The sequence below is a fragment of the Dendropsophus ebraccatus genome, chromosome 3 (genome assembly GCF_027789765.1).
Source record: "Dendropsophus ebraccatus isolate aDenEbr1 chromosome 3, aDenEbr1.pat, whole genome shotgun sequence".
Classification (NCBI taxonomy): domain Eukaryota; kingdom Metazoa; phylum Chordata; class Amphibia; order Anura; family Hylidae; genus Dendropsophus; species Dendropsophus ebraccatus.
Genome location: NC_091456.1, coordinates 162103394 through 162127221, shown reverse-complemented (window position 1 = coordinate 162127221; position 23828 = coordinate 162103394). Strand labels below are relative to the sequence as shown.

At 42.1% G+C, this 23828-nt stretch overlaps 1 protein-coding gene across 3 annotated transcripts in view; it reads left to right on the top strand.

Annotated features, from left to right (window-relative positions):
• The window catches only part of MTX3 (metaxin 3), a 33647-nt gene extending 16306 nt beyond the window's left edge, over positions 1-17341 (top strand). The window contains exons 4-10 of one of the 3 annotated variants that reach the window (XM_069963037.1): positions 5910-6002; positions 6648-6830; positions 7796-7840; positions 8329-8405; positions 10684-10841; positions 12461-12549; positions 17070-17341. In XM_069963037.1, the coding sequence (XP_069819138.1) occupies positions 5910-6002; positions 6648-6830; positions 7796-7840; positions 8329-8405; positions 10684-10841; positions 12461-12549; positions 17070-17174 (750 nt within the window). In that variant the 3' untranslated portion in view covers positions 17175-17341. The remainder of the gene's footprint in view (positions 1-5909; positions 6003-6647; positions 6831-7795; positions 7841-8328; positions 8406-10683; positions 10842-12460; positions 12550-17069) is intronic. The other 2 variants (XM_069963038.1, XM_069963039.1) reach the window with 2 other exon arrangements.
• Positions 17342-23828: the final 6487 nt, after the last annotated feature.

The following is a 23828-nucleotide window of genomic DNA, read 5'->3' as shown; positions in this document are numbered from 1 at the left end:
GTAGTGGTATATGTACAATGGTTTTTCTGACTGTCCTAACCCCTCTTGACTATAGTAGCAGATTTTCCAGTCTTTGTTCTCAGCCTCCCCTCATAAGCTGATGTCATTCTCAGGAAGTCCTAGAATAAGTGATTGTGAATGTTTGTAATATAAAGCACAGCCCCTGATTCTGGGCTGAATATCCATCTCCTGGCGGCAGTGAGTATGTGAGTATGGCGCAGTCATAAAACACCTGTAGGAAGCGTTCCTAGAGATGACGGTCAGGCACCTGACCTAGGTTTAGTAGTAATCCATATAAGGTTTAGTAATGACATTTGTTCCTACAAATGTGGAGGCGTTGTACTGTCTATGGTAATGTCAGAGATATACGGAGGTACAGTAAGGCCCGATAGACTCCTGTGCTGTGCTGCTGCATGCTGTGCTATTTTTATTCAACATTTGCTTGGAATTTGCAATGGAGAGTCACAATGGAAAGGGACGATCGCCCAACAAGTAAAGGCTCATCGCAGGATCACATGGCCCTAAAAATCAAGCAAGCCAATGATCATTATACGGCCCTAAACCTACAATAATGATTCTGTCTAAACGAGGGATCGGGAGCCTTTGGCCCTTCAGCTGTTGCAAAACTACAAATCCCATCATGCCTGAACAGCCAAAATTTTGGCCTTCATTGTTCAAGCATGATAAGAATTGTAGTTTTGCAACATCTGGAGGGCCAAAGGTTCCCCGTCCCTGTGCTAAAGTATCCTTTGTTGCCATCATATCACCCATCTAAAAAGATCCTTAGCATAAAATAAAATACAGGTAAAAGTAAGTATGACTACAGGGTTTGTTTGCTGTCTGTTACCATGGAGACACATAGGTCTATATGGATGCTGTGAAAACAAGACCAAAGAAAATTAATATTTTCTCCATGTTTAATTTAGACTTGTTGGAAGAGTAAAAAAAATTATAGCAAAGGTGACCATAGCCTTAAAAGTGCTTGTACTAGCCTATACACTGATTGCGTATCTGTATCAGTAAAGAAAGGGTCAATCAGTTAACTCTCCCTCCACACATAAGTCCCCAGGTGACCCCAAACCTGCTGGTGTTGGTATCTGCTGGTACCAGTGCCATCTGCCTGTAGCGGCGACCAGTGAAGGGGTTAATCCAGGGGTCAGAAGTTTCACTGTATTGTTGAGGGTTTTTCTCAGGACAGCATAGATTTATATGGTCTAGGTATCTATCATTTCCAGAAGAACTCAGTTTATTTCAGTTATTAGTGACTTGTATTTTCCACATCTCCCCTGAGTATATAGCATACGGCTCTATGAATCCCATATGTGGTGGAAGGTGTCAGCTGACAGATCCCGCTCTGGAATGCTTGTATCTTTTTATTGGGCACTGGCACACACTTAATAACTAGTAAGGAGAGATTGATCGGAATCCTAAGCTAGCAGAGCAGACTGCAGCAGGTTTTTGAAGAGGAGCCCGCGTCCTCGGTGGTCCATTTAGCCCCCTGAAATAACAAAGAGTATGATAAGATTACTTATTCTCCTGGAATGAAATGACAGATTCTGACATGTGAAACCGAAGCTGTTCTATTACGCTGTGGTGAAGCCAGTTCTTCATATGGTCTACCATACAACTCTACCCTGAGGCCACTGGTGTAGATAATAAGGTGCTTAAAAATGGACGTAATAAGGTGCTTACCTAAAAAATGGACGTCCTTTAATAGCAGAAATGTGCTGCTTATTTGGCCTGTTCCAAAAAAAATAAAAAAATCTTAATCGAATCTTAAAGGAGATCTGTCTCCACATGTGACATGTCATTAATACTTATATTCCTCATAAAATAATAGGGAATCTTTTCGTAGAACTCTTCTTAGAATCTTTCTTAGAAATTTCTTTGTCTTTTATGCTGAAAGTGTATTATCAAAACTCAAAGGGAATGGGAACGCTGTTGTCATACATACATAGAATTCTCTAATTCCCTTTTAAAGGGTCCTCTCACTTAAAAAAAATCTTGCCTTGTTAGGGTGATTATACATGGAACGGGTTTTTGTCGATAAACAATTAACGATCTCAATGCGCCTAAGGGCCCTATTCCACCGGACGATTATTGTTTGCATAATCGTTAACGATCTCAAACAACCGCTATTGTGAAAGACCTGAAAACGTTCACTCATTTCCATTGAACGATAATCGTTACTTATGATTGTAATTGCGATAGTTTTTCTTCGCTATTTATTCGCTATTGCGTTTGTATCTATTGCGAACGACCGAACGATGTCTTATTCAATGCGACCGATTTGCGAACGAGCAACGATAAAAATAGGTCCAGGTCTTATAAAACGATCAACGATTTCTCGTTCGGTCTTTAATCGTTAACTGCATTTCAACCGAACGATTATCGTTTAGATTCGAATGATTTAACAATAATCTGAACGATAATCGTCCGGTGGAATAGGGCCCTAACAGTGCTCCCCGCCATGGGAACGGCGCCAAGGAGGAAGGTAAGAGACATACCTTTCTCCTTGGCGCACCGTGCCCATTAAGGGGCTTTCAGCAGGTTAGATTAGTCTAACCTGCAGATAGTTCCCCGTTAAAGATTTCTTGGCCGCAAATGAGCATTAATCAGTGTGATCGGGGCTCATTTGCAGTGCTTTTAAATGGCACAACCATTCGAGTAACCAGGCCACATGAATGATCCATGTATCATATGTGCACCCATGGAAACTGACAGCACAAATATGCATATATTCATGCTGTCGGTTTCCAGACCACACAAGCACTGTATACTTACCTTTCGCACTGCTGTGTGATCTGCCATCCTTCTCTCTGGCCCTCACGTCCCGCTGTCGGGCCTGAAGATACCAGAGTGGCCAAAGGGCAAGACAGGAGAACAGGATGCTAGATCACACATCAATGCAGAAGGCATGTATACACTGCTTGTGTCATCTGGAAACTGACAGCACAGATATATGCATATAGGTGCTGTCAGTCTCCTTTTGCTATTGGCTGAACATCTGTTTACACAGGAAGATGTGCAGCTGGTAATGATAAATTTTGAAAAAAGCTGAAAAGATACGATCAGCTGAGGGTCAGGCACTTTCCCGCGCTTCGGCCGAGAGCTGTCACTTTTATCGTCCGAAGAAGTGTTTCTAACAACACTGCTGGCAAATAATTGGCCCGTGTAAAAGACCTTAAAACCCGACTGCTGCAAACTGCTGGGTAGAGAAGAACTTGAGAGAACACGTCTCCGCGCTCTATTTACCGATCAATGGGGATCCGAACACCACGACCATCATGCTGATTTGTTACAGGATTTGGGGAAATGGAGAACTTTACCCATGCATAATACCCTTCACAATAAGGGGAAATCTCTTTAATGGAGAAGCAGTCAGACATACTACTTCCCCATTCAGATCTATGGACCTGATGAAGGTAGCTACTAGAGATGAGGAAATCTACAGTAGAAATGAAGCGAAGCATTATCGTTCCTATTGGGATTCTGCTACTAAGGTTGCGGGCTTTGAAGTCTGCTCCTCCCTGGGTGCTGGAAAAAGATGGATCCAGTCCTGGGAAGCTTCTCTCAGTTTCCCAGGACGGGATCCATATTTTTCCAGCAGCAGCCAGAGAAGAGCGTCACGGAGCAGAGCAGACTTCAAGGTCCACAGCCTTACATTCCCGATAGAAACAAAGCAGTTTGCTTCATTCCTACTGTAGATTCGCTCATGTCTACTAGATAAGCCCAGCACTTGTCTATCTTTAACAGACTCATAGATTCTAGTGTCTCAGTAGTCGGACCCCCACTGGTCAGCAGGGCTGTGGAGTCGGAGTCGTGGAGTCGGAGTCGGAGCTAGTTTTGGCTGGAGTCGGAGTTGGAGTCGGAAAAAAATGACTCCAGCTTTAAAAAAATCTTTAAATAATGTAGAATTGAGTTTTGATATGAATTTTTGCTCATCAATATATTTTATACGCAACATTCTAATAGGACACTAGCCCTATTAGATAGGGGTGGTCGGGGAAAAGTAGTCAGACACTATTTGGCAGTTTGTTTCTGAGCTGGAAGAGTCCATTGTGTGGGGGAGATCTGTGCTGTTCTCTTCTTGGATGCTGGATGACTGTATATGAGCAGCAGTGTAATATGAAGATATCCTGTATAATACAGGAGGAGGAGAAGACATAAGTAGTGTAGCAGTAACCTCTGTCCTCAGTGTGGTGTTTCCTCTCTGGGAGAAGATTGTGTGTTTTCCTTCAGTGTTCTATGGCAGCAGCTGTGTGTGTGTGCTATGGCTGCAGCAGGCTGTGTGTATGTATGTATGTATGTATGTGTGCTATGGCTGCAGCAGGCTGTGTGTGTATGCTGTGGCTGCAGCAGGCTTTGTGTGTGTGTATATGTATGTATGCTATGGCTGCAGCAGGCTGTGTGTGTATGCCATGGCTGCAGCAGGCTGTGTGTGTATGCTATGGCTGCAGCAGGCTGTGTGTGTATGCTATGGCTGCAGCAGGCTGTGTGTGTTATGGCTGCAGCAGGCTGTGTGTGTGTGTGTGTGCTATTGCTTGCCCCCACAGCGACCCTCAACATCAATATGTGTGACCCCTCTCTATCAGTATGGCTGACCCCTCTGTATCACAGGGATTTGGCAGTGTTAGCAGTGTTTCTTTGTGTAGGGTGAATATTTAGTTAGAAACATAGAAGTCTGTAAGCAGGAAAAACCACCTGCTCCATCTAGTCTAGTTCTGAGTTGTTCAGGACATGGAGGCTGGAGACTGGCTGCATCCTCTGCACACACAGGAGAATCTGCTTCATATACAGTATTCCTTTATTCACTCAGAAGTCACCCCAGGATCATGTAGGACATTAGGGAGAAGCTGCTGAGCCAGTGTGATAAATAACTCCCCTGGTATATGACCGGCCATTTATGAAGGAGCAGGAGTCAGATTCGGGAGTCGGTCCTGATATATTCAGGAGTCTGAGTCTGAGTTGGAGTCGGAGCTGCGGCTTAAGGCCCTATTCCACGGAACGATTATCGTTCGTTTTCGGACGATATCGACCGCTACGGACGATAATCAGTCCGTGGAATAGAGTGCAACGATCAGCCGACATCGTTCATGTCGGCTGATCGTTGCAGTCGCTTGTTTTTCAACATGTTGAAAAACAAGCAACTGATATAGCAGCGATCTGCTGCCGTCGCTCCGTTGAATAGGAGCGTCGGCAGCAGATGCTGCTATATCCTATGGGCTGCCTGGACGATCTAGCGATCCCCCGGGCAGCCCCCCTGCAGCTCCCCGCCGCCCCCTCCCGCACTCACCCGCTCGCCGCAGCCGCGTTGAATAGCGGCGGCAGCGAGCGGCGAACGAGGAGCAAACGAGCGCTGACAGCGCTCGTTTGCTCCTCCAACGACCCGTGGAATACGGGCTTTACCGACTCCACAGCCCTGCTGGTCAGGTCTCCTCAGTATAAATGATGAGTGGAGGAATGATGAATTCAGTGGTTTTCATGGAAGCTGCAGGTCTTCAGGAGTAGTCACAGACCATGTACAGCAGATATAGTTCTTCATCCAGGTGTGCACTAGATGCCAGGATGGGAGTAGGTATGCTTTAGTCAGCGTCTGGTGCTGGCATGGTAAGGATAGCGTGCTGCGTACTAAACACGTAGACTTATTTTTCAGTTGCTCGAATATTTTTTATCTCTGTATAGGAAACGTATGCAAGAGTCTGTTCAGCTTAGGGATGGAATTTCTCTATCCCGGGACAGTGGGCTTCTGGAGGATTAACCATGACTGTACAGAAACTGGATTTAGTGGCTTTTCTAATGAGAGCGACTGAACAGATGATTTTCTCTCTCTTCGAAGGATTGCTTCTATTTACTGGCTCTTTAAATGATTGCACAGCTGTTTACCGCTTACTATGTATTACTTCCAGAAATATAACGCCGATTATGTGCTGTCAGCCAGACAGGGATCCGATACCCTGGCATACATTGCACTGCTGGAAGAGAAGCTGCTTCCTGCCATAGTAAGTACATTAAATTGTTGTAAAAATCTCTTTAAATATTCCGCTATTGTGAATAGGACTGTCATTCATTAAAGGGATACTCTGGGAACAAAAATGTTTTCAAATTAACTGGTGATAGAAAGTTACACAGATTTGTAAATTACTTTCATTTGAAAATATTGAGTCTTCCAGCACTTATCAGATGCTGTATGCCCTGCAGGAAGTGGTTTATTCTTTCCAGTCTGACACAGTGCTCTCTGCTGCCACCTCTGTCTATGACAGGAACTGTCCAGAGCAGAAGTAGTTTTCTATGGGAATTTTCTACTGCTCTGGACAGCTTCTGCCATTGACAGAGGTGGCAGCAGAGAGCACTGGAAAGAATACACCATTTCCTGCTGAACATACAACAGATGATAAGTACAGGATTTTTTATTTAAATTGTTTAAGTAATTTAAAAATCTCTATAGTTAAAATCAATCTGTAGGGCTACAAATAGTTGTAGTGTAGCCCCGGCCTCAGTAACCTACTGTACCTGCAGTTCTAGTACACCATGAACTGCTTAAGATGTACGGCCTGTGTAATGGCTGCTGTGGATTGGATGAAAGTGTTTGACTAACCGTATAAAACCTGTTTCCTTGTACTTACCAGTCTTTTTTAATGTCCCAGCTGCATACGTTTTGGGTTGATTCTGACAATTATTCCAGTGTGACGCGGCCCTGGTATGCTTCACATATCCCCTTCCCTCTAAACTTTTACTTGCCTGGAAAGATGTCCAGAGAAGCTCTGAATAGAATTCTGGTCACCAAGGGCCAGCCGCCGCTATACAGCATGAATGAAGTGGAAGCTCAGGTAAGTGCAACCTGCTTATTTCCCATTTTCCTATCTACCCAATGACTTAAAGGGGTTATCCAGCGCTACAAAAACATGGCCACTTTTCCCCCTACTGTTGTCTCCAGTTCAGGTGTGGTTTGTAATTAAGCTCCATTTACTTCAATAGAACTGAGTTTAAAAACCCCACCCAAACTGGAGACAACAGTAGGGGGAAAGTGGCCAAGTTTTTGTAGCCCTGGATAACCCCTTTAAAGAGTCACTGTCTAGTCCCTTCCTATCACTAAAATGAAAAGCTGGAGTGCTTTGCTGGACGCTGTGAGGCTTAAAGGGGTTATACAGATAGAGAAAACATACTTATTCTTCTTGAAGTCTATGCTATAGCAGGTACATTGCTTCTACCTATCCAAGCGAATTGGAGTATGAAGGGGCCTCTCCTTTTCTTTGAGTTATCAGTTGGTGTTGTGGTAAAATCCTATACATTATGCATATGATGTGGCTACCAGTCACTATCCTCTCTTCTTGTGTGTACTGCCAACGACTGCAGAGACCAATGATTGGAAAAGGCCCTAGTCAGTGTGGGGAAAAAGCTACAGCAACTTGTAGTGAGTGTTATATCTCAATCCATTATTGGAAGAGATCAAAGTTACACTGCCCACCACTACTTTACATCATCCTCCTTGCTGCTTCTTCTGATAAGGTATTATAAAAAAGTCGAAGATCATGATCTCCTGCTCTACATATGTGTATGGGGAGACATTGTAGCAGCTAGTCTCCACCCACTTGCTCAGGGACAGCTGAGAATTAGAGGTGACGCCTACAGAGCAGCAATCAGGTGGAAAATGCAGTATATGTGTTTTAAAATGGCCAAATATAGTGCTGACGCATATATGAGATTTTACTGTAGAGATTTATCACGGCTTACTGTGTCCCTAACAGTCTTGGTTTGCTAGAAACATAATCGCTGACAAAGTTTTCCACTTTAGGGATCCAAAGACAATAGCACAAAGAAGCTTGAAATATTCTTAGTGGTGAGGACAAGTATTCGCTTACTGGCAGGGTTATCGATTTCCTGGAAGATATACTTGTATTAAATCACACAGCGTTACTGGGTTGGTGATATACTTTTATTAGTATATAATATTCATAGATCATTATTGAATACCAGATCAATGCCGATCTAAGATGTAATATGAGAATGTGAGCTTATAACAGTGTTGCCTTATAGAAAACCTTTATGATCAGGAGCTATTATAATATAATACCTATGGCCAGTCTGTATAGATAAGACAGATATTTGAGTTCACAATCACCCTTAAAGGGTCCCTGTCATTACCGTGCTCCGACACCACTAAGAGTATATATATATATTTTTTAATTTGTATATTTTTTTATACAGTTCATAGGAGAATGTCCTTTTAATAAAGATAAGAATGGGAGATATGTTATTTATCAGTAGTCGGTATATTTGGGGATTTTTCAGCGAGTTTTGTCTATTCAGTGCTGTTTGTTTTTACAGATCTATAAAGATGCCAAGGAATGTCTGAATCTCCTCTCCAACAGACTGGGAACAGCACAGTTCTTCTTTGGAGACATGTGAGTTATAGAAACGAATAAAAAAATAAATAAATAAATATATATATATATATTATGTATATATGTCGCAGTGAAATTGATAAAATCCAGGGATTTGATCAAATCCTGGGAAATGATGGAATGACTGGGCTGTTCCATCATTTCCCTAGGGATTTGATAAAATGCCTGACCCCTTTCAGGGAAATGACGGAATGAGCGATCGAGGAGTTGCCCGGCTCTATGTTTGGCGGTGAAGGCGGATGGGGGAGCAGAGCGGCTCCCCTCCCCGGCAGGCATATGGCGGCGGGGGCGGGCGGGAACTCCTGGGAGGCATATGGCGGCGTAGGCGGATGGGGGAGCAGAGCGGCACGCCTCCCCAACAGGCATATGGCAGTGGGGCGGATGGAGAGCAGAGCGGCACACCTCTTGGCAGGCATATGGTGTTGGGGCGGCCGGGGAGCAGAGCGGACAGGCCGGGTGGAGCAGGAGACATGTCGCAGGGTGGTTCAGACTGGACTGGAGGCGGACGCGGAGTGGAGCGGCACACCTCCCGGCAGGTGGACGGCGGCAGGGGTGTAGGGGAGCTGAGCAGACGGGCCCAGGGGAGCAGGAGGCGCGTAGCAGGGGAAACGAGTGGAACGGGGAGCAAGAGGTGGCGGAACCGGACGGGGAGCAGAGCGGACAGGCTGGAGGGAACAGAGAGGCGATACAGTAAGCAATTCTATGTCGCAGGGGATATGATAGAGTTCATTTTATTATTTCCCTGAAAGGAGTCAGTGATTTGATCAATTCCCTAGGGAAATGATGGAACGGCGCAGTCATTTTATCATTTCATCATTTCCTGGGATCTGATCAAATCATTTCACTGCAATTTATATATATATATATATATAATAAACTACACTATTTGAACACGAGCTGTACCGGAGTGCCGCAGTGATTTTCTTCATTTGTATGCATTCATACCCACGGTCCTCAGGGGTATACACTGCTGGCACCAACTGCATAAGTTTCCTTGAGTGCTGTGTCCACCTTTCTACATATATATATATATATATATAATCTGATGCAAAGCACAGTGGGCGTGTTATCCATTGTTTTGTTTAGCTGACACAAGTTAAAAGCTACGATTACATTTGCAGCCATTGTCCAGTGCAAAATGAAGCAACTTTTCTAACAACTGTGTCTGCAGCTCCTGTGCAGATCTACGTAATTACTGATTACAAATGGTGTGGTCTTGCAGTTTTATTCTGTCACTTCTCTCATCTGCTTCTTATACATTGGATCAGCTTAAAGTAGGGGACATGTAAATGGCAGTGTGTTCAGGATCAGACTATGCAGAGTTCTTGTGCAGTTTGTAGGAATTAAAAAAAAAATGGCTGCAAAGGTGTGGCTTTAAAGTGAATCTGTCACCCCTGTACACTGAACTGGGAGCACTTTTTATGATGATAATAAAATATTTTATGTCAGACCTGCTGAAGCTGTATGGGTGTCATTATTTGTATAAAAAATGTATTTATTTGTTAAGGAGGCGGAGCCAATGCAGCTCTTTGACCTCAGACAGCTCAACCACTGTTTTCTTATGCATGCCGCTTTGAAATTGATTGATAAACGGCATGGCTCACATAGACTCGGCCTGTTCTGTTCTTTCACAGTGCTTCCCTATAGTGGCACAGGGGCAGCGAGTTGTTCAAGCCAAGGGTGTTTTTATTGACCTCACCAATTTAAAGCTGTTTCCACACAGTATTTTTGCTCAGTATTTTGTAATCAAAACCAGGAGTGGATTGAAAACACAGAAAGGCTATGTTCACACACTTGAAATTAAGCAAATGGCCGTCATTTAATGGCAAATAACGACCATTGTTTTAAAATAACGGTAATTTTTGCCATTAAATCCGTCCACTCAATTTCAACAGTGTGTGAACTTAGCCTTTATGTGTTTTCTAACTACTCCTGGTTTTGGTTGCAAAATACTGAGCAAAAATACTGCATAGGAAAGTAGCCTAAAGGGGTTTTCTGTGCAAAACATGATGGTAACCTATCCTGCAGATAGCTCAGTCACTGACTTTAAGGTCCACCCGGCACCCCTACCTATCAGCTGATACACTGAATGGGGCTGAAAGCAGGTTGTATATTTTGGAGGTAATGCAAAAGTTGAATATATTCTGTATATCCAATTCCCTATTATTTAACCGTTATAGAAAGAGTAAGTATAGCACCAGGGCTCTCTGTATAACACATGCAGCTGTTCTGTTTCCACAGTTCAGAGCATCAGATTAACCCCACTCTTTTCTTGCAGGCCTACTACCCTAGATGCCTTTGTTTTTGGTTTCCTCGCCCCCCTCTATAAAGCTCGTCTGCTCAAGGTTCAGCTCCAAGAACATTTAAAGCAGCTTCCCAACCTGTGCGACTTCTGTGACCACGTCCTCCGTGTGTATTTCACGGAGCATACTGAAGGTATCGGTACAATTCTCTGTAAATAAAAGTGGAATTTATAGATTCTTTATGGCTGCGACTACAATAGTAGCCTCATCAGTGTCTTAGATTTCAGCTTTTGCATGTTCAGGTTTGTACCAACCTGAGTGTTTGGCATTTGATTACTGCTGGCTGAAGAAGTTTGATGCAGCCCTAAGGTTGCCTGGAAAACATGGGCACAGCCATAGGCCTTAGACGGATTCCATGTTTTCCAGGACTCCCTGGGGGTGCATTCAACTTCTTCAGCCACCGGTAATCAAATGGCGAGCGTTCAGCTTTGGATGAACCTGAGCTGTGTCCCTTTAGGAGACTGTATATAGGCACTATGGCCACTACTTCTGGACCACTGGAAGTCAATGTGTTTGTAGGATCAGACAAACATTTGTTTGTAATCTGTAAACATGGAGACATCCAGTGTCCACACACTGGTGCAATATATGTAATTTAGACTGTAAAATTGCTTGAGTAAACCATGCTCTGATCTGTAGACATTGGCACATACTCTTTTTCCATGAAAATAAGCCCCCCCCCCCCTTCTAAAATAAGACCCCCCCACCACTCTACTCTCTAGCCTTAAGTAAGGCGTCCCCCCAAATTTAAGGCACCCCCTACCCTAAACTAGGGCGCCCCCCACAAAGGTAAGGCGCCACAGGCAGCTTGCTCCATGGCCCTCTCGTCCTCTGCACGTCCCAATGCACGCCGCCACACGTCCCAACACACAACGCCGCATGCCACCACCCGACCTGGTGCACGCCATGCCGGCATGTCCCACTGCACTCCGCCACCCGTCCCGCAAGGATGTGAGTATTCTGGGGAGGTCCTGGGGGATGTCTTATTTCTCTCAGCTAAGAGAGAGGTATCAGTTGTTTTAACTATAACTATCTGCCCATGTCTACAGCTCTGACCATGATATACAGCTGATAGATTCCCTTTAATAGGCCATATAGGGGCATAGTATGGTCAGAAACCACATTTTGAGGTTTATCCTTGAAACTTAAGACCTCAGATGGTATGCTGTTTCTTACACCCAAGTTTTGGGATTAGTGGTGCAATTTATGTAATTTAGAATTTTTCAAATCTAAAAGACATGGGCAAATAGCTCATAGGGATATAAAACAAATGATACCTGTCTCTTTGCTGACAGCTGTTTGCAAAATGATAAAATCCTATTTTCCTTCTAAGCTCGTAGAAGCCTGGCTGAGCTGCTGCATTCATGCCTCCTCACTCCCCCTTCTCGCTCTGCAAGATTGCTATCTACCCATGTATACAGCTCTGAGCATGATGTAGAGCTGTAGAGACAGATTCCCCTTAATAGGCCATATAGGGCCTTAGTATGGGCAGAAGCTACATTTTAAGGTTTACACTTGAAACGTGAGCCCACAGATGGTATGCTGTTTCCTACAGCCAAGTTTTGGTAACTTGATCATAAAATAAAGTAGTTTGAAAGTAAGTGGTTAGAGCCTCACACTTCTGTATTAACATTCTCAGTGCGTTTTTCTTCTTTTAGACACTGCTTCTTCTACAGTATATGTGCATCTTTTATTGTTTGTACTAATCCTGCCTATTGTGTTTTCACCTCTGTCTCTCCTTGCTGTATGTAGGAGCCTCTCCTGCTGGCCAGGAAGCAATAGATGCAAACTTGCAGAAACTCACACAGCTTGTAAATAAGGAGTCCAACCTAATAGAAAAGGTCATAACGTCTTCTTTCTATAACTTCTTGTAACCCGTTTCTTGATAGCAAACATCCTTCTATGTCAAATTGTGTTTGTGAATTTGGTACCATATCACCAGTGTTATATAAGCTTTCACTAATCTCACTACCTTATTTTACAGGCTTAAAGGGGTACTCTTGTAAAAAAAAATCAAATTAACTAGTGTCAGAAAGCTAAACAGATTTGTAAATTACTTTCATTTACAGATCTCAAGTCTTCCAGTACTTATGAGCTTCTGTATATCCTGCTGGAAGAGGTGTGTCCTTTCCAGTTTGGCACAGTGCTCTCTGCTGCCATCTCTGTCTGTGACAGGAACTGTTCAAAGCCGAAGAGGTTTTCTATGGGGATTTACTACTGCACTGGACAGTTCCTGACCCAGACAGAGGTGGCAGCAGAGAGCACTGTGTCAGGCTAAAAATAATACATAACTTCCTGTACAAATCTGTATAACTTTCTGATATTCTGAAAACAATTTTCTTCTTCTGAGTACCCCTTTAATGAGTCTGGTTGGTTTAGGGCTACCATCAGGGCACTGCCCTCACAGGCCTTATCAAGTAATATTCCTGCTGTGCCACTTAGCTTCCACTATAAGAAGACATTTTTACAGTCCCTTTTTACTCTGTATAGCACATACAATGCATTCAGAAAGTTTTCAGACCCCTTTACTTTTTTGACATTTTATTAAGCTTAGGCCTTGTGTGAAAATAAAAAAATAAAGTTTTTCCTCCTTATTCTGCATCCAATACAGAAACAGAATTTTGGACATTTTTTAAAAAAACTAAAATTTCCCATGGACAACTATTCAGGGCCTTTGCTGTGACACTTGACATTTAGCTTTGGCTCCACTCATTTCTCTTTATTATCTATTAGATTCTACACTGAGTGGAGTCACCTGTGGAAAATATAGCTGATTGGACAGGTTTAGGAAAGATACCCCCCTGTCTATATAAGGTCTAACAGCTGACAATACATATCAGAGCAAAAGTCAAGTCACGAGGAGGAAAGAAATGCCTGTAGAGCTCAGAGACAGGATTGTGAGGAGGAACAGATTTGTAGAACGGGACAGTATGTTTCTACTGTACTGAAAGTTCTGAAGAGCGCTGTGGCCTCCATAATTCTTAAATGGGAGAAGGTTGGAGAAACCTTTCTAGAGCTGCTGCCCCGCTAACCTAAGTAATCAAGAAGGGCTTTGGTAAAAGAGGTGACCACCAATCTGGGCAGGTTAATAAGAAGCCTCTCCTCGGTAAAAGACACATGATTTTTTGCAAAAAAGAACATGAAGGACTCTCTGTGAGAAACAAGATTCTCTGGTCTGAGGAAACCAAGATTGGACATTTCGAACTCAACTCAAACCAAACACTGCTCATCACCTACCCACTACCATCCCTACAGCGAAGCTTGGTGGTGGTGACAGTGTTATGCTGTTGGAATTTTTTAGTGCCTGGGACAGGGATGACTGGTCAGGGTTGAGAGAAATTCTTAATGAAAACCTGATCCAGAGTGCTCTGGAGCTCAGACTGGGCTGAAGGTCCATCTTCCAACAAGACAGTGGCCCTAAGCACTCAGCTAAGACAACATAGGAACGGCTTATGGAGAACTTTGTGAATATTCTAGAGTGACCTAGCCAGAGGCCTGACCTGAACCTAAGCGAACTTCTCTGGGAAGACCTGAAAATGGTGTCCACCAATGGTCCAAATCCAACCTGATATGGGAAACCTTCGGGCCTCCAGCTGTTGCAAAACTTAAGTTCCCATCATGAACTGATGCTGAAGAATCCTTACCCCGGAATAGAGCCTAAAAGATCTACAGAGAAAGATGGCAGAAACTCCCCAAATCCAGGTGTGCAAAACCTTGTGGCATCATAGCCAAGAAGATGGAGGCTGGAATCACCGCCAAAGGTCAATGCAATACATCAGTTTTTCCTTTTCAATAAGTTCTGTTTCCCCTTTGTAATTATAGGATACTGAGTGTCAAATAATGGGGGTGGGAGTAGGAGAAACATAATTTATTTTTTATTTTTTTAGCACAAGGCCACAAAATAACAAAATGTGAAAAAAGTGAAGACTTTTTTTTTAATGCATTGCATATCTAGTGACGTATCCCTTGAACCATAGCAGAGCCAGATATTCCATTTGGGACAAATAAATCTGAGCTCTAATGAAGGAAAGTACAGCTACAACTTGGTAACAGCTGCAGAGGACATCTAGCAGCTCAACAGAAGACGACATCCCTGTATCTCATATTACTCATGATTTTTGTCCTTTAACCTGAAGTGGTAAAAATCTTGACCTCTAGTGAAAACTATCTTGCGAAAACAAGGTGCGGTAAGATGAACCCTCAAGGCTGATGTTTATGGAGAAGCAAATAGTACACATCTGCTATTGCTATTGTACCCGAGTCACAATCCCCACTGGGTGGTCATCTGGAAAATAGTTCCATATTTCTGGGAATAAGGTAGGTGTTAAATGGTGACAACAATCCCCTGGCACAGCAGGACCCCAAACTCCCCACCGCCCAATCAGAGAATCCCACAGCCAGGAAAGCAAATCATTTGTTCTTGTGTAGAGTTGGTGATATGATTGACTCTCCCTTGAAGTGTGCAGACAAAGCTCGCTTTATACCTCTTACATTCCTCCTTGATTTTATTTTGCCTTGAGACCAGTCATATTTTCCAATGATAGAAAAACAAGAACTTTTTTTTTCAGTGGCTAGAAAAGAAAAAAAAAAAATAACCTCTGTATTCTTTACATTAATCATAGCTGATGTCATTGTAGGGAAAGTATTCATAAACACTGGGCTTAAATTGTTCCTGCCACTTTAAAAAAAAAAACTTTTGACATGTTACTCTTATATGTAAACATTTTGACTGGTCAGGCTTTGGTTGTTCAGACTAATTGTTAGAGCTGGGAGAAGCGCTGTGCTGAACACTTCACCCCTGCATGGCCGAGCGCTGCTTCTGGAGATCAGTGGGCATCTGATCGCACAAACCCTGACAGATTAAAATATAAACATGTCAAAAGTTTTGAAGTGATAGTAAGTTTTTTTTTTTTAATTCCTGGGGACCATATTTTAAAGAAACCCTACAGGCAGCCAAGCCAAACATCCTTAATAGCTGCCAGCTGATACATTAATTTCAGCCCCATTGAGGGATGGGGAAAAAAGCTGCTGCCAGACATCTGTTGTAGTGGCTTATCTCTAAGGAGAACAAAAGGATCACTCTTTGATAGTCAGCATGTCTGAACCTTCTCCCTATCAAACAACCTTTAAAGAGACTATGTTAGTAGGTTTAGCTGTCCTATCTCAGGGTAGCATAAACTAGTGACAGAGAAGCTGAACAGAATGATGTATCACTTACATTGTTCTGTGCAGCTGATCCAGAGATATCCTCCTGAATAACATGGACAATAAGTAGTCCTCTCCTTTATGTGCACGAGCCCAGTAGTCCTGGTTATTCATGAGAAGCCGAAAGCTCCGCCCACCAGCTGCTGATTGGCAGTTCTCTATCCATGCTGTGTATAGGCAGTCAACTGTCACTCAGCAGCTGGAGAGCGAGGAGAGGTGTGTGGCAAGAATCCTATTCTCCTGCATATTAGGAGAACAGCTGAACAAGACAATGTAAGTAATACACTGATCTGTTCAGCATTTCTGTGATTAGTTTCTGCAGCCCTCATTTAAGGCAGAATAAACCTAGTGGCAGAGTCCCTTTAAAATCTCAGCTTCCAAACAGATGCATGAGAGTGCATTCCCACCACATATGATAGATGGTGCCAACATAATCACAATTTCTCCATCATGAGCATGGGTATTTATCATCTGTACTTTGGATACATTCTGGTAAAAGATACCAACAAAGTGCTGTCTTGCAAGACTAGTCCAAGGGGGAAATTTATTAAGGGCTTTGCGCCTATTTTTAGGTGATTTTTGGGTAATTGTATTTTTCGCCCAGTTTTTGTCTAAGTTGTATTTATGAACCAGTATTCGACAGGCGAATATTTTTTAGATGCAACTTTTTTTTAATCTGCCTGTTTTGAGTATTCACCCAAAAGTTCTTATAATCCAGTATTAGCGCCCAATTTATCATTTGCGACTTTTTTAAAAGTCGCACAAAGAGGCTTATGTCTGGTTACTACCAGGGGAATATGCTTGCACAATTTTTGCATTTTTGCGACTTTGCGATTTTTTACTTAGATACATTCACTATGGCAGTGCTACATGTTAATAAATCAGTCACAAGATATTGGAACAAAATACACACCAAACCCCATTAGAATAGTTGCACACATTAGACTCCGTAGTAAATGTCCCTGCAAATGTGAGTAGTTTTTGGAAAATTTTCTCATCCATCATAGTGCAGAAGGTTGAAGAGGAAGGTGGAGTTGCAGGTCAGGCTCCGACATCTGTATTGCCTCTGCTTTCCATGTAAAGAAATCTGTTCAGACTTGATTTATATATAACACGAGTTAGAAACTTGTTTAAGGTCCAACCTTGTTTGTTGCAGATGGATGATAATCTCCGGCGCAGCCCTCAGAACCGTCCCAAGACCATGACAACACTACAGCCTTCAGCCGAACCCCGGCAGTCCAGCCAGCTCCTCTCTCCATGAATGATCTTGGATCTTGCCTCTGCCGCTCCCCAGTCTCTACAGTCAGGACTCCAGGTTCTGCCAGCTCTGCCCTGCGGCTGGCCTTTGTGCAAGCTGTTTTCAAAGATGATGCTTTTCCAAATATTTATATGGGAACATATTTGAAGTGCAATAAACTGATCACGGGAGCCTGTTTGTGCCATTATAGCATATTTCTGCGTTTTGGAAACACAAAGCCAAATGTGACATTTCCTTATTGCTGGACGTCCAGAAGTAGCCAAACATTATGGTTCTAGAAACTTATTTTCTAGCCGGACAGTCACAATGTTTCAACTGTTAAAGTATTAGAAGTTTTTATTAGACCCCAAAATTATTCCACCCTCCAGACTAAGGTTATGTTCACACATATAGTACTTTTAGTAATTTTTTTTAAACCAAAATCAGTGGTGGGTTTTATTGTAATTTTGCCCTGTCAATTCCACTCCTGATTTTGGTTGAAAAAAATACTGACCAAAAAACTGTACTATGTATGAACTAACACTTTATATTTAATAGACTACACCCCAATATTAAAGGGATTTTCTTGACTGCTAATTGTTCTCAGGCTGCTTTCAAGTAAAAGTAAAAAAAAACCATGTACTTACCTTCCTTGCTCCCCCTACTGCTGCTGTTCTCAGCCCAGTCCTACTGTGCAGCACTGCTGGGGTTCCCATATGGAATTGTCTGCTCAGCCATGCTGTGGCTGAGACTTGCGCACAGTGGAGGCCACTGACTAGCTAAGTGGCCTTTCCACATATTGACCCCAGAAGTACCATGCACCTGGAATGGCAGTGGTGGGGGAGTAAGGTAAGTATATGGTTTTTCTTTTATTTAACTTCTATCAGCTGTGTTTGGCTTTGTCCAGAGGATAAATCTATGATCTATTGTAGTCATAGGTAGACCACACAGTCAAGGAAATCACCTTGCATTTTAGGCCCAACATAGTCTATGGGCAACCTTGTGGCCTCCCAGACCAAACAGAACTGAATCAATAGGAGACATAATGTCTGTTCCCTACCTCTACCGCTGCCACTCCCATGACCAGTGGGTGTCACAGCGATTGGACATTGATAGCATATTATTATGAACAGCACCTGCTATTAGTGCTTGGGTTTGTTAGTTCCTGAAACACAAAACCAGTATGTAAAAGTAACTGGATACTGCTTTACTGATGTTCCCACATCCCCTTATCATTACCCCACCCCAAGAATAGGCGCCTAGGTGCTATGGACGCCTTTTGGCACAATTATTTTTTATTAATCTGAATTTTCTAAGGCATTCCATACTGCAAGGTTATTTTGTAATGCAACAGTTTGGTATTTCTTATATCTCTATACAATATAACTGAATGTCTTATTCTACGTGGAGTTTAAGGGGTTATCCAGAAAAAAAACATGGCTGCCATCTTCCAGAAACCACTCCTGGTTTTGCAGCTCAGTTCCATTGAAGTGAATGCAGCTTAGTTGTAATTCCACACACAACCTGAGGACAGGGGTTGCGCTGTTTTTGCAACAAAGTAGCTGTGCTTATTTCTAATACTGGATAAACCCTTTAAATCCCTGGTTTTATCTCTGACATAGTTTATTCTTATAGTACCAGAGTTTTCTGCATGAGTATAGTATTATATAATATTATTGTCCATTATATGCTTCATATTTTGCTACAATATATTTACAGCAGCCAATGATATAAATATTTTAATATTCCGTATTCTACATATTGATTGTTTAGGAGGAATATATATATATTTTGGTATTTATTCCTGAATTGGTTTTCCTATGTGGAACCTTTCAGCTGTCATTGCTATATTGTTCTTTTTTTTCCCCTCTAATGCACAGATTGTATTTATAATGTGTATATATTGTGATATATGGGTTATATGTTTGTTTTGGAGCAATTGTGCCAGATATATTAGAAAGATTGATGAAATAGTAACACCTTGTGATTGATAGTCTTCCTTTTATCTGGGCAATTTAATCCCCAGTGGCTTCATACATTTGGACGTTCTTTTCATTCCAATCACAGACTACAGAGTAATGTGAACTGCAGTCTACATTGTGGGGCAGCTTTCCCCGGGCCTCCAGTGATCCAAGTCATCCAGGTGATTGCCATAGGATAGGTCCACCCGGGCAGAAGTGGAGGACCCCACCCTTACACTGACGTCTATATTCCCAGTAGCCTACATGAAAAGGGATTTCTTTGATGAGATGTCACTTTTAGGCTATGTTCGCACTACGTACAGATGAGCACAAACCGCGGCCGTTGTAAAACCACAGCCGGAATTTATATTCATAATCATTAATTCCGGCAGTAGTTTTACAACAACAGCCGTGGTTGAGCGTTCAACAACAGCCATTCACTAAAGAACAGTTATTTTGTTAGTACGTAGTGGGTACATAGTAGGGTGCGTTTACTCAGAAAAATGTATCTGACAGATTTTGGAAGCCAAAGCCAGTAATGGATTTGAAAAGAGGATAGATTCCAGTCTTTCCATTATGACCTGATCTCTGTTTATAGTCTGTTCCTGGTTTTGGCTTCAAAGATCTGTCAGATAAATCTTTCTGTGTAAACGCACCATTTAACAGATATCTACAGTATAGATAGTAAAGGGGTGGTCTGACGTTCGGTATTTTTTTTTATATACTATATACAGCTGCTGGTGCATATAAAGCAATGACCATCGTATTCTTACCTCTCCGTGTTGCCTCTGTGTCCTCCTCTTTTGGCGTTGCTGACTGTTGAGTCTCCACTTCCAAGACCAACTCATCTTGGGAGTGACAGCCCCGCGGCCAATGATTGGCTAAGTCACTTCCTAGATGAATTTTGTCTCAGAAGTGGAGGTTCTGCGGTCAGCAGATGACACCAAAAGCAAAGGACACACAGGGAGCGTGGACAGGTAAGCATAGGACATTCATTGTTTTATATGCACCAGCAGCAATGTATTAAAAAAATACCAAACACCAGACAACCCCTTTAAGCATCTAATCTGATTACAAAAATGGGGATCCATTGCAATGCAATGCAAGTACAAAGAGATGGCACTGTCAGAGGACATTGCACTATGTTGTTTGTCGTCTAATGACACTAAAATATTCACTACTTGAAGCCTTAGGGGCCATTCCCAAATTCCGTGCACGATTCATAAATACGGATTATGTTCTACAGAACAAGATTTTGAGTTCTGCAACTGTTTAAATCTTTGCACTACTGTACTGACACAGCCGCAATACAGTAGCGAGAAGATTTAAACCATTTCGGAGCTCCCGCCATCATCATGAATGATCATGCTGTTTGTCCCGAGTTTCGGTCCGTAGCATGTTGCCTGTGCACAGACTGTAATTATGGAACATGTGAATTCCCCCTAAATCTGGGTGGGGTATTAGCTGAACGTTTCATGAAGACGTTTTCTAGGACATCAGTATGCTCTACTGGCCTCATGCACACAACTGTACTATATATTTTAAACCAGATGGTAAATAACCTATGGTACGGCGCTAATAGACTGCTTAGCAAAATTTATTACAATGGATCTTTTGGTGATTGGGATATACATATATATATATATATATATATATATATATATATATATATATATATATATATATAAAATATATAACACACACACACAGTAATACACTTCATAGTTAGCTTCCATGGCCATGTTTTTTAACACTTACACCAGATCACCCATTGCTATTAAGGGCTTTATGAATGATAAGTTAAAATACAAACTTTTCCTTTCCAGCCACACTACATATTATAATGTATGAGTGTCTGAACGGTATCTGTGATCTATCCTGCATACACTGTGGTGAAACTTGAGACGACCACCCAAAAATGCATTGAAAGTGGTCCTCTATTGGGTTGGCCTTTGCATACTGTATGATGGACTGAAAATCTGCTATATGAAATGTGTTATAGATAAGGGCTTGGCCTTATGGAACAGTTTTATTGTACGATATATTATATTTAAAGTTATGAGCTGTTTGCATACGTGGGCCAGAAATCTGTAGTGTTTGTGCCGACAAATTTTGTATGGTTTTTTTTTTTTTGCATAAAAATGTAAAAAATTGTGTAGACTCAAGTTTTTGTCCAGATATCTGCAAATTTTTAGTGACTAATACTTTACCAAATGCTGCTTCTGTGAACTTTTTTTTGTCAATGTATTCTGCATCTGTAAAAAAATAAAAATTGTATTATGCTTAAAGGGGTTATCTGAGCAGAAAAGGTCCTATATAAGGGCCCTTGCCCACTGAGTAAAAGAGGCTGAATGTATGAGCGGATTCCGCCCGTAATTCTGTCTGTCCCCTTTCTTCAGTGGCATTTTTCTTAGAGAAGACACATAAGGAAATTCCTATTGAAGAAATAGGACAGGCAGAATTTCGAGCGGAAACCCCCATGTGAACTCATGTTCAGGTGTGGCAACGTTTTCTGAACCCGCACGTTCATCATTTGACTCCCAGCTACTGGGAAGTTGGATGCTGTCCTAAGGCTGCCAGGAAAACAGAGATACAGCCTATGGCCATGTTCACATTCTGTAAAACACCGGCCGTTCTGTGACCTGGCCGGGTCACAGAACGGCCAGTGTTTGAGAAGATCATCCCGGCCAGTACTGGCGGATGATCTTTATTTCTTCTGAATTCGGATGCGGGCGCATCAGTGTGCGCCTGCATCTGGATTCCCCACTGCACACAATGGAGAGTGCGGTCGGAGCTGCATGCTCCATTGTGTTAACTGACAGGTTCTCTGCGGACGCTATTCAATGAATAGCGTCTGCAGAACACTGACATGTCAGTTTTTTGCGGGGGCCGCTAGTGATCCCGGCCGGAGTGTATACTATGGGGGAGATTTATGAAAGGGTGTAAATATATACCTGGTGTAAACTGCCCTCAGCAGCCAATCACAGCCCCTTTTTATATTTTACCAGGGCTGAAAGCTGAGCTGTGATTGGTTGCTGTGGGCAGTTTACACCAGGTGTATATTTACGTCCTTTCATAAATTTCCCCCTATGTGTATACACTCCAGCCAGGATTCCCTCTAGCTGCACTGCACATAGGTTGTGTATTAATCACGGCCGTTGTTGCACATCAGCAACAATGGCTGTGATTAACACACAACTTACTTTGTGTGAACGTAGCTTATGGCTGTATCCATGTTTTCCATGACTTCCTAGGGCAGTATCCAACTTCTCCAGCATTTGGAAGTGAAATGAAACACGTTTGGATTCGAACCCAAACAGTTCGGAAAGTCCTATTGGACATTGCATGGGGTTGCATTGGTGTGGCTTGCACACAATACTCACAACGTGCACCCATGCCCCTCTCGTCTTAGAAGTACCTTCCGATATGGCAGAGGGAGAAAGTGGAGTGCCAGAGAGCAGAACAGGTAGGACCTTTTCTGCTGTCCGGATAAACACTTTAAGGAACTATTGCTTTCTGAACGCAGCTGCCCTGGTGATCAGTCTGACTGCTCTAACCCCAGGGTCTCTGCTATATTCTCCAGTAACACATGATCACATGGTGTGGTAGTCACAGTTACCAGCCATTCCCTGCCATGGTTAACGCAGTTAGTAGACTTGATTTGGGGATTCTTTGTAATTTTGCATGTGCTAAAACCAAAGCACATGTTAGGCAGTCAGAATCCCTATAAAAAAAAAATATACATGAATGTAGTTTTCAACTTTGCTGCCCATACACTACTTTTTCACAGCCATAATATTGATTTGCTCTTTTTTTTGGCCAGTAACGGACAGAAAACAGTATTTTTTTTTTTATTTCCAGCCAATAAAAAAGGATATCTTTTAAACATTTTGTGAACATGGCCTAAGGCTATGTTCCCACGCAGCATTTATGCTCAATATTTTGGTCCATATGTTGCAACCAAACCCAGGAATGGATTAAAAACACAGAAAGGCTATGTTCACACACTGTTAAAATTAAGTGGATGGCTGTCATTTAACGGCAAATAACGGCCGTTATTTTAAAACAATGGCCAGTAAATTATGGCCATCCACAAAATTTCAACAGTGTGTGAACATAGCCTTTCAGTGTTTTTAATCCATTCGTGGGTTTGGTTGCGAAATACTGACCAAAATACTGTGTGGGAACATACTGTAGCCTAAGACTGTGTTTACAGTGCAACATGAAAAAGATTTTTATTAAACCTTTATGGTTAAAAAAAAATAGAACATATTGCTGTGGTTTAGGTTGTAGATTAGTTTAATTGTGGACTCAATTATAAATGGGACCTTAAAGTGATTCTACTTGCTCTTCTTTCTGTTATAGGAAGAGACAGCTTTCCAGTGCTTTATAATAACAGTGCGAGCGTGTGTCCAAAATTTGATACCATACAGTGTATTTATATATATATATATATATATATATATATATATATATATATATATATATATATATATATATATATATAGATACACAGCATGCTTTAATAATCTTTTTATTGACTACCGGGAACTTGACTATTTATGTATGTTTCAGATGATAATTATTTTTTTGAATAAATGACTAAATCTACAAAAATTTTTGTATTATTATTATTGTATTATAGATTATTTTAAATTAAAGGAGTACACCACTTAAGAAGATTTAACCCTGTTCAATCCCCACCCATAATCGAAAC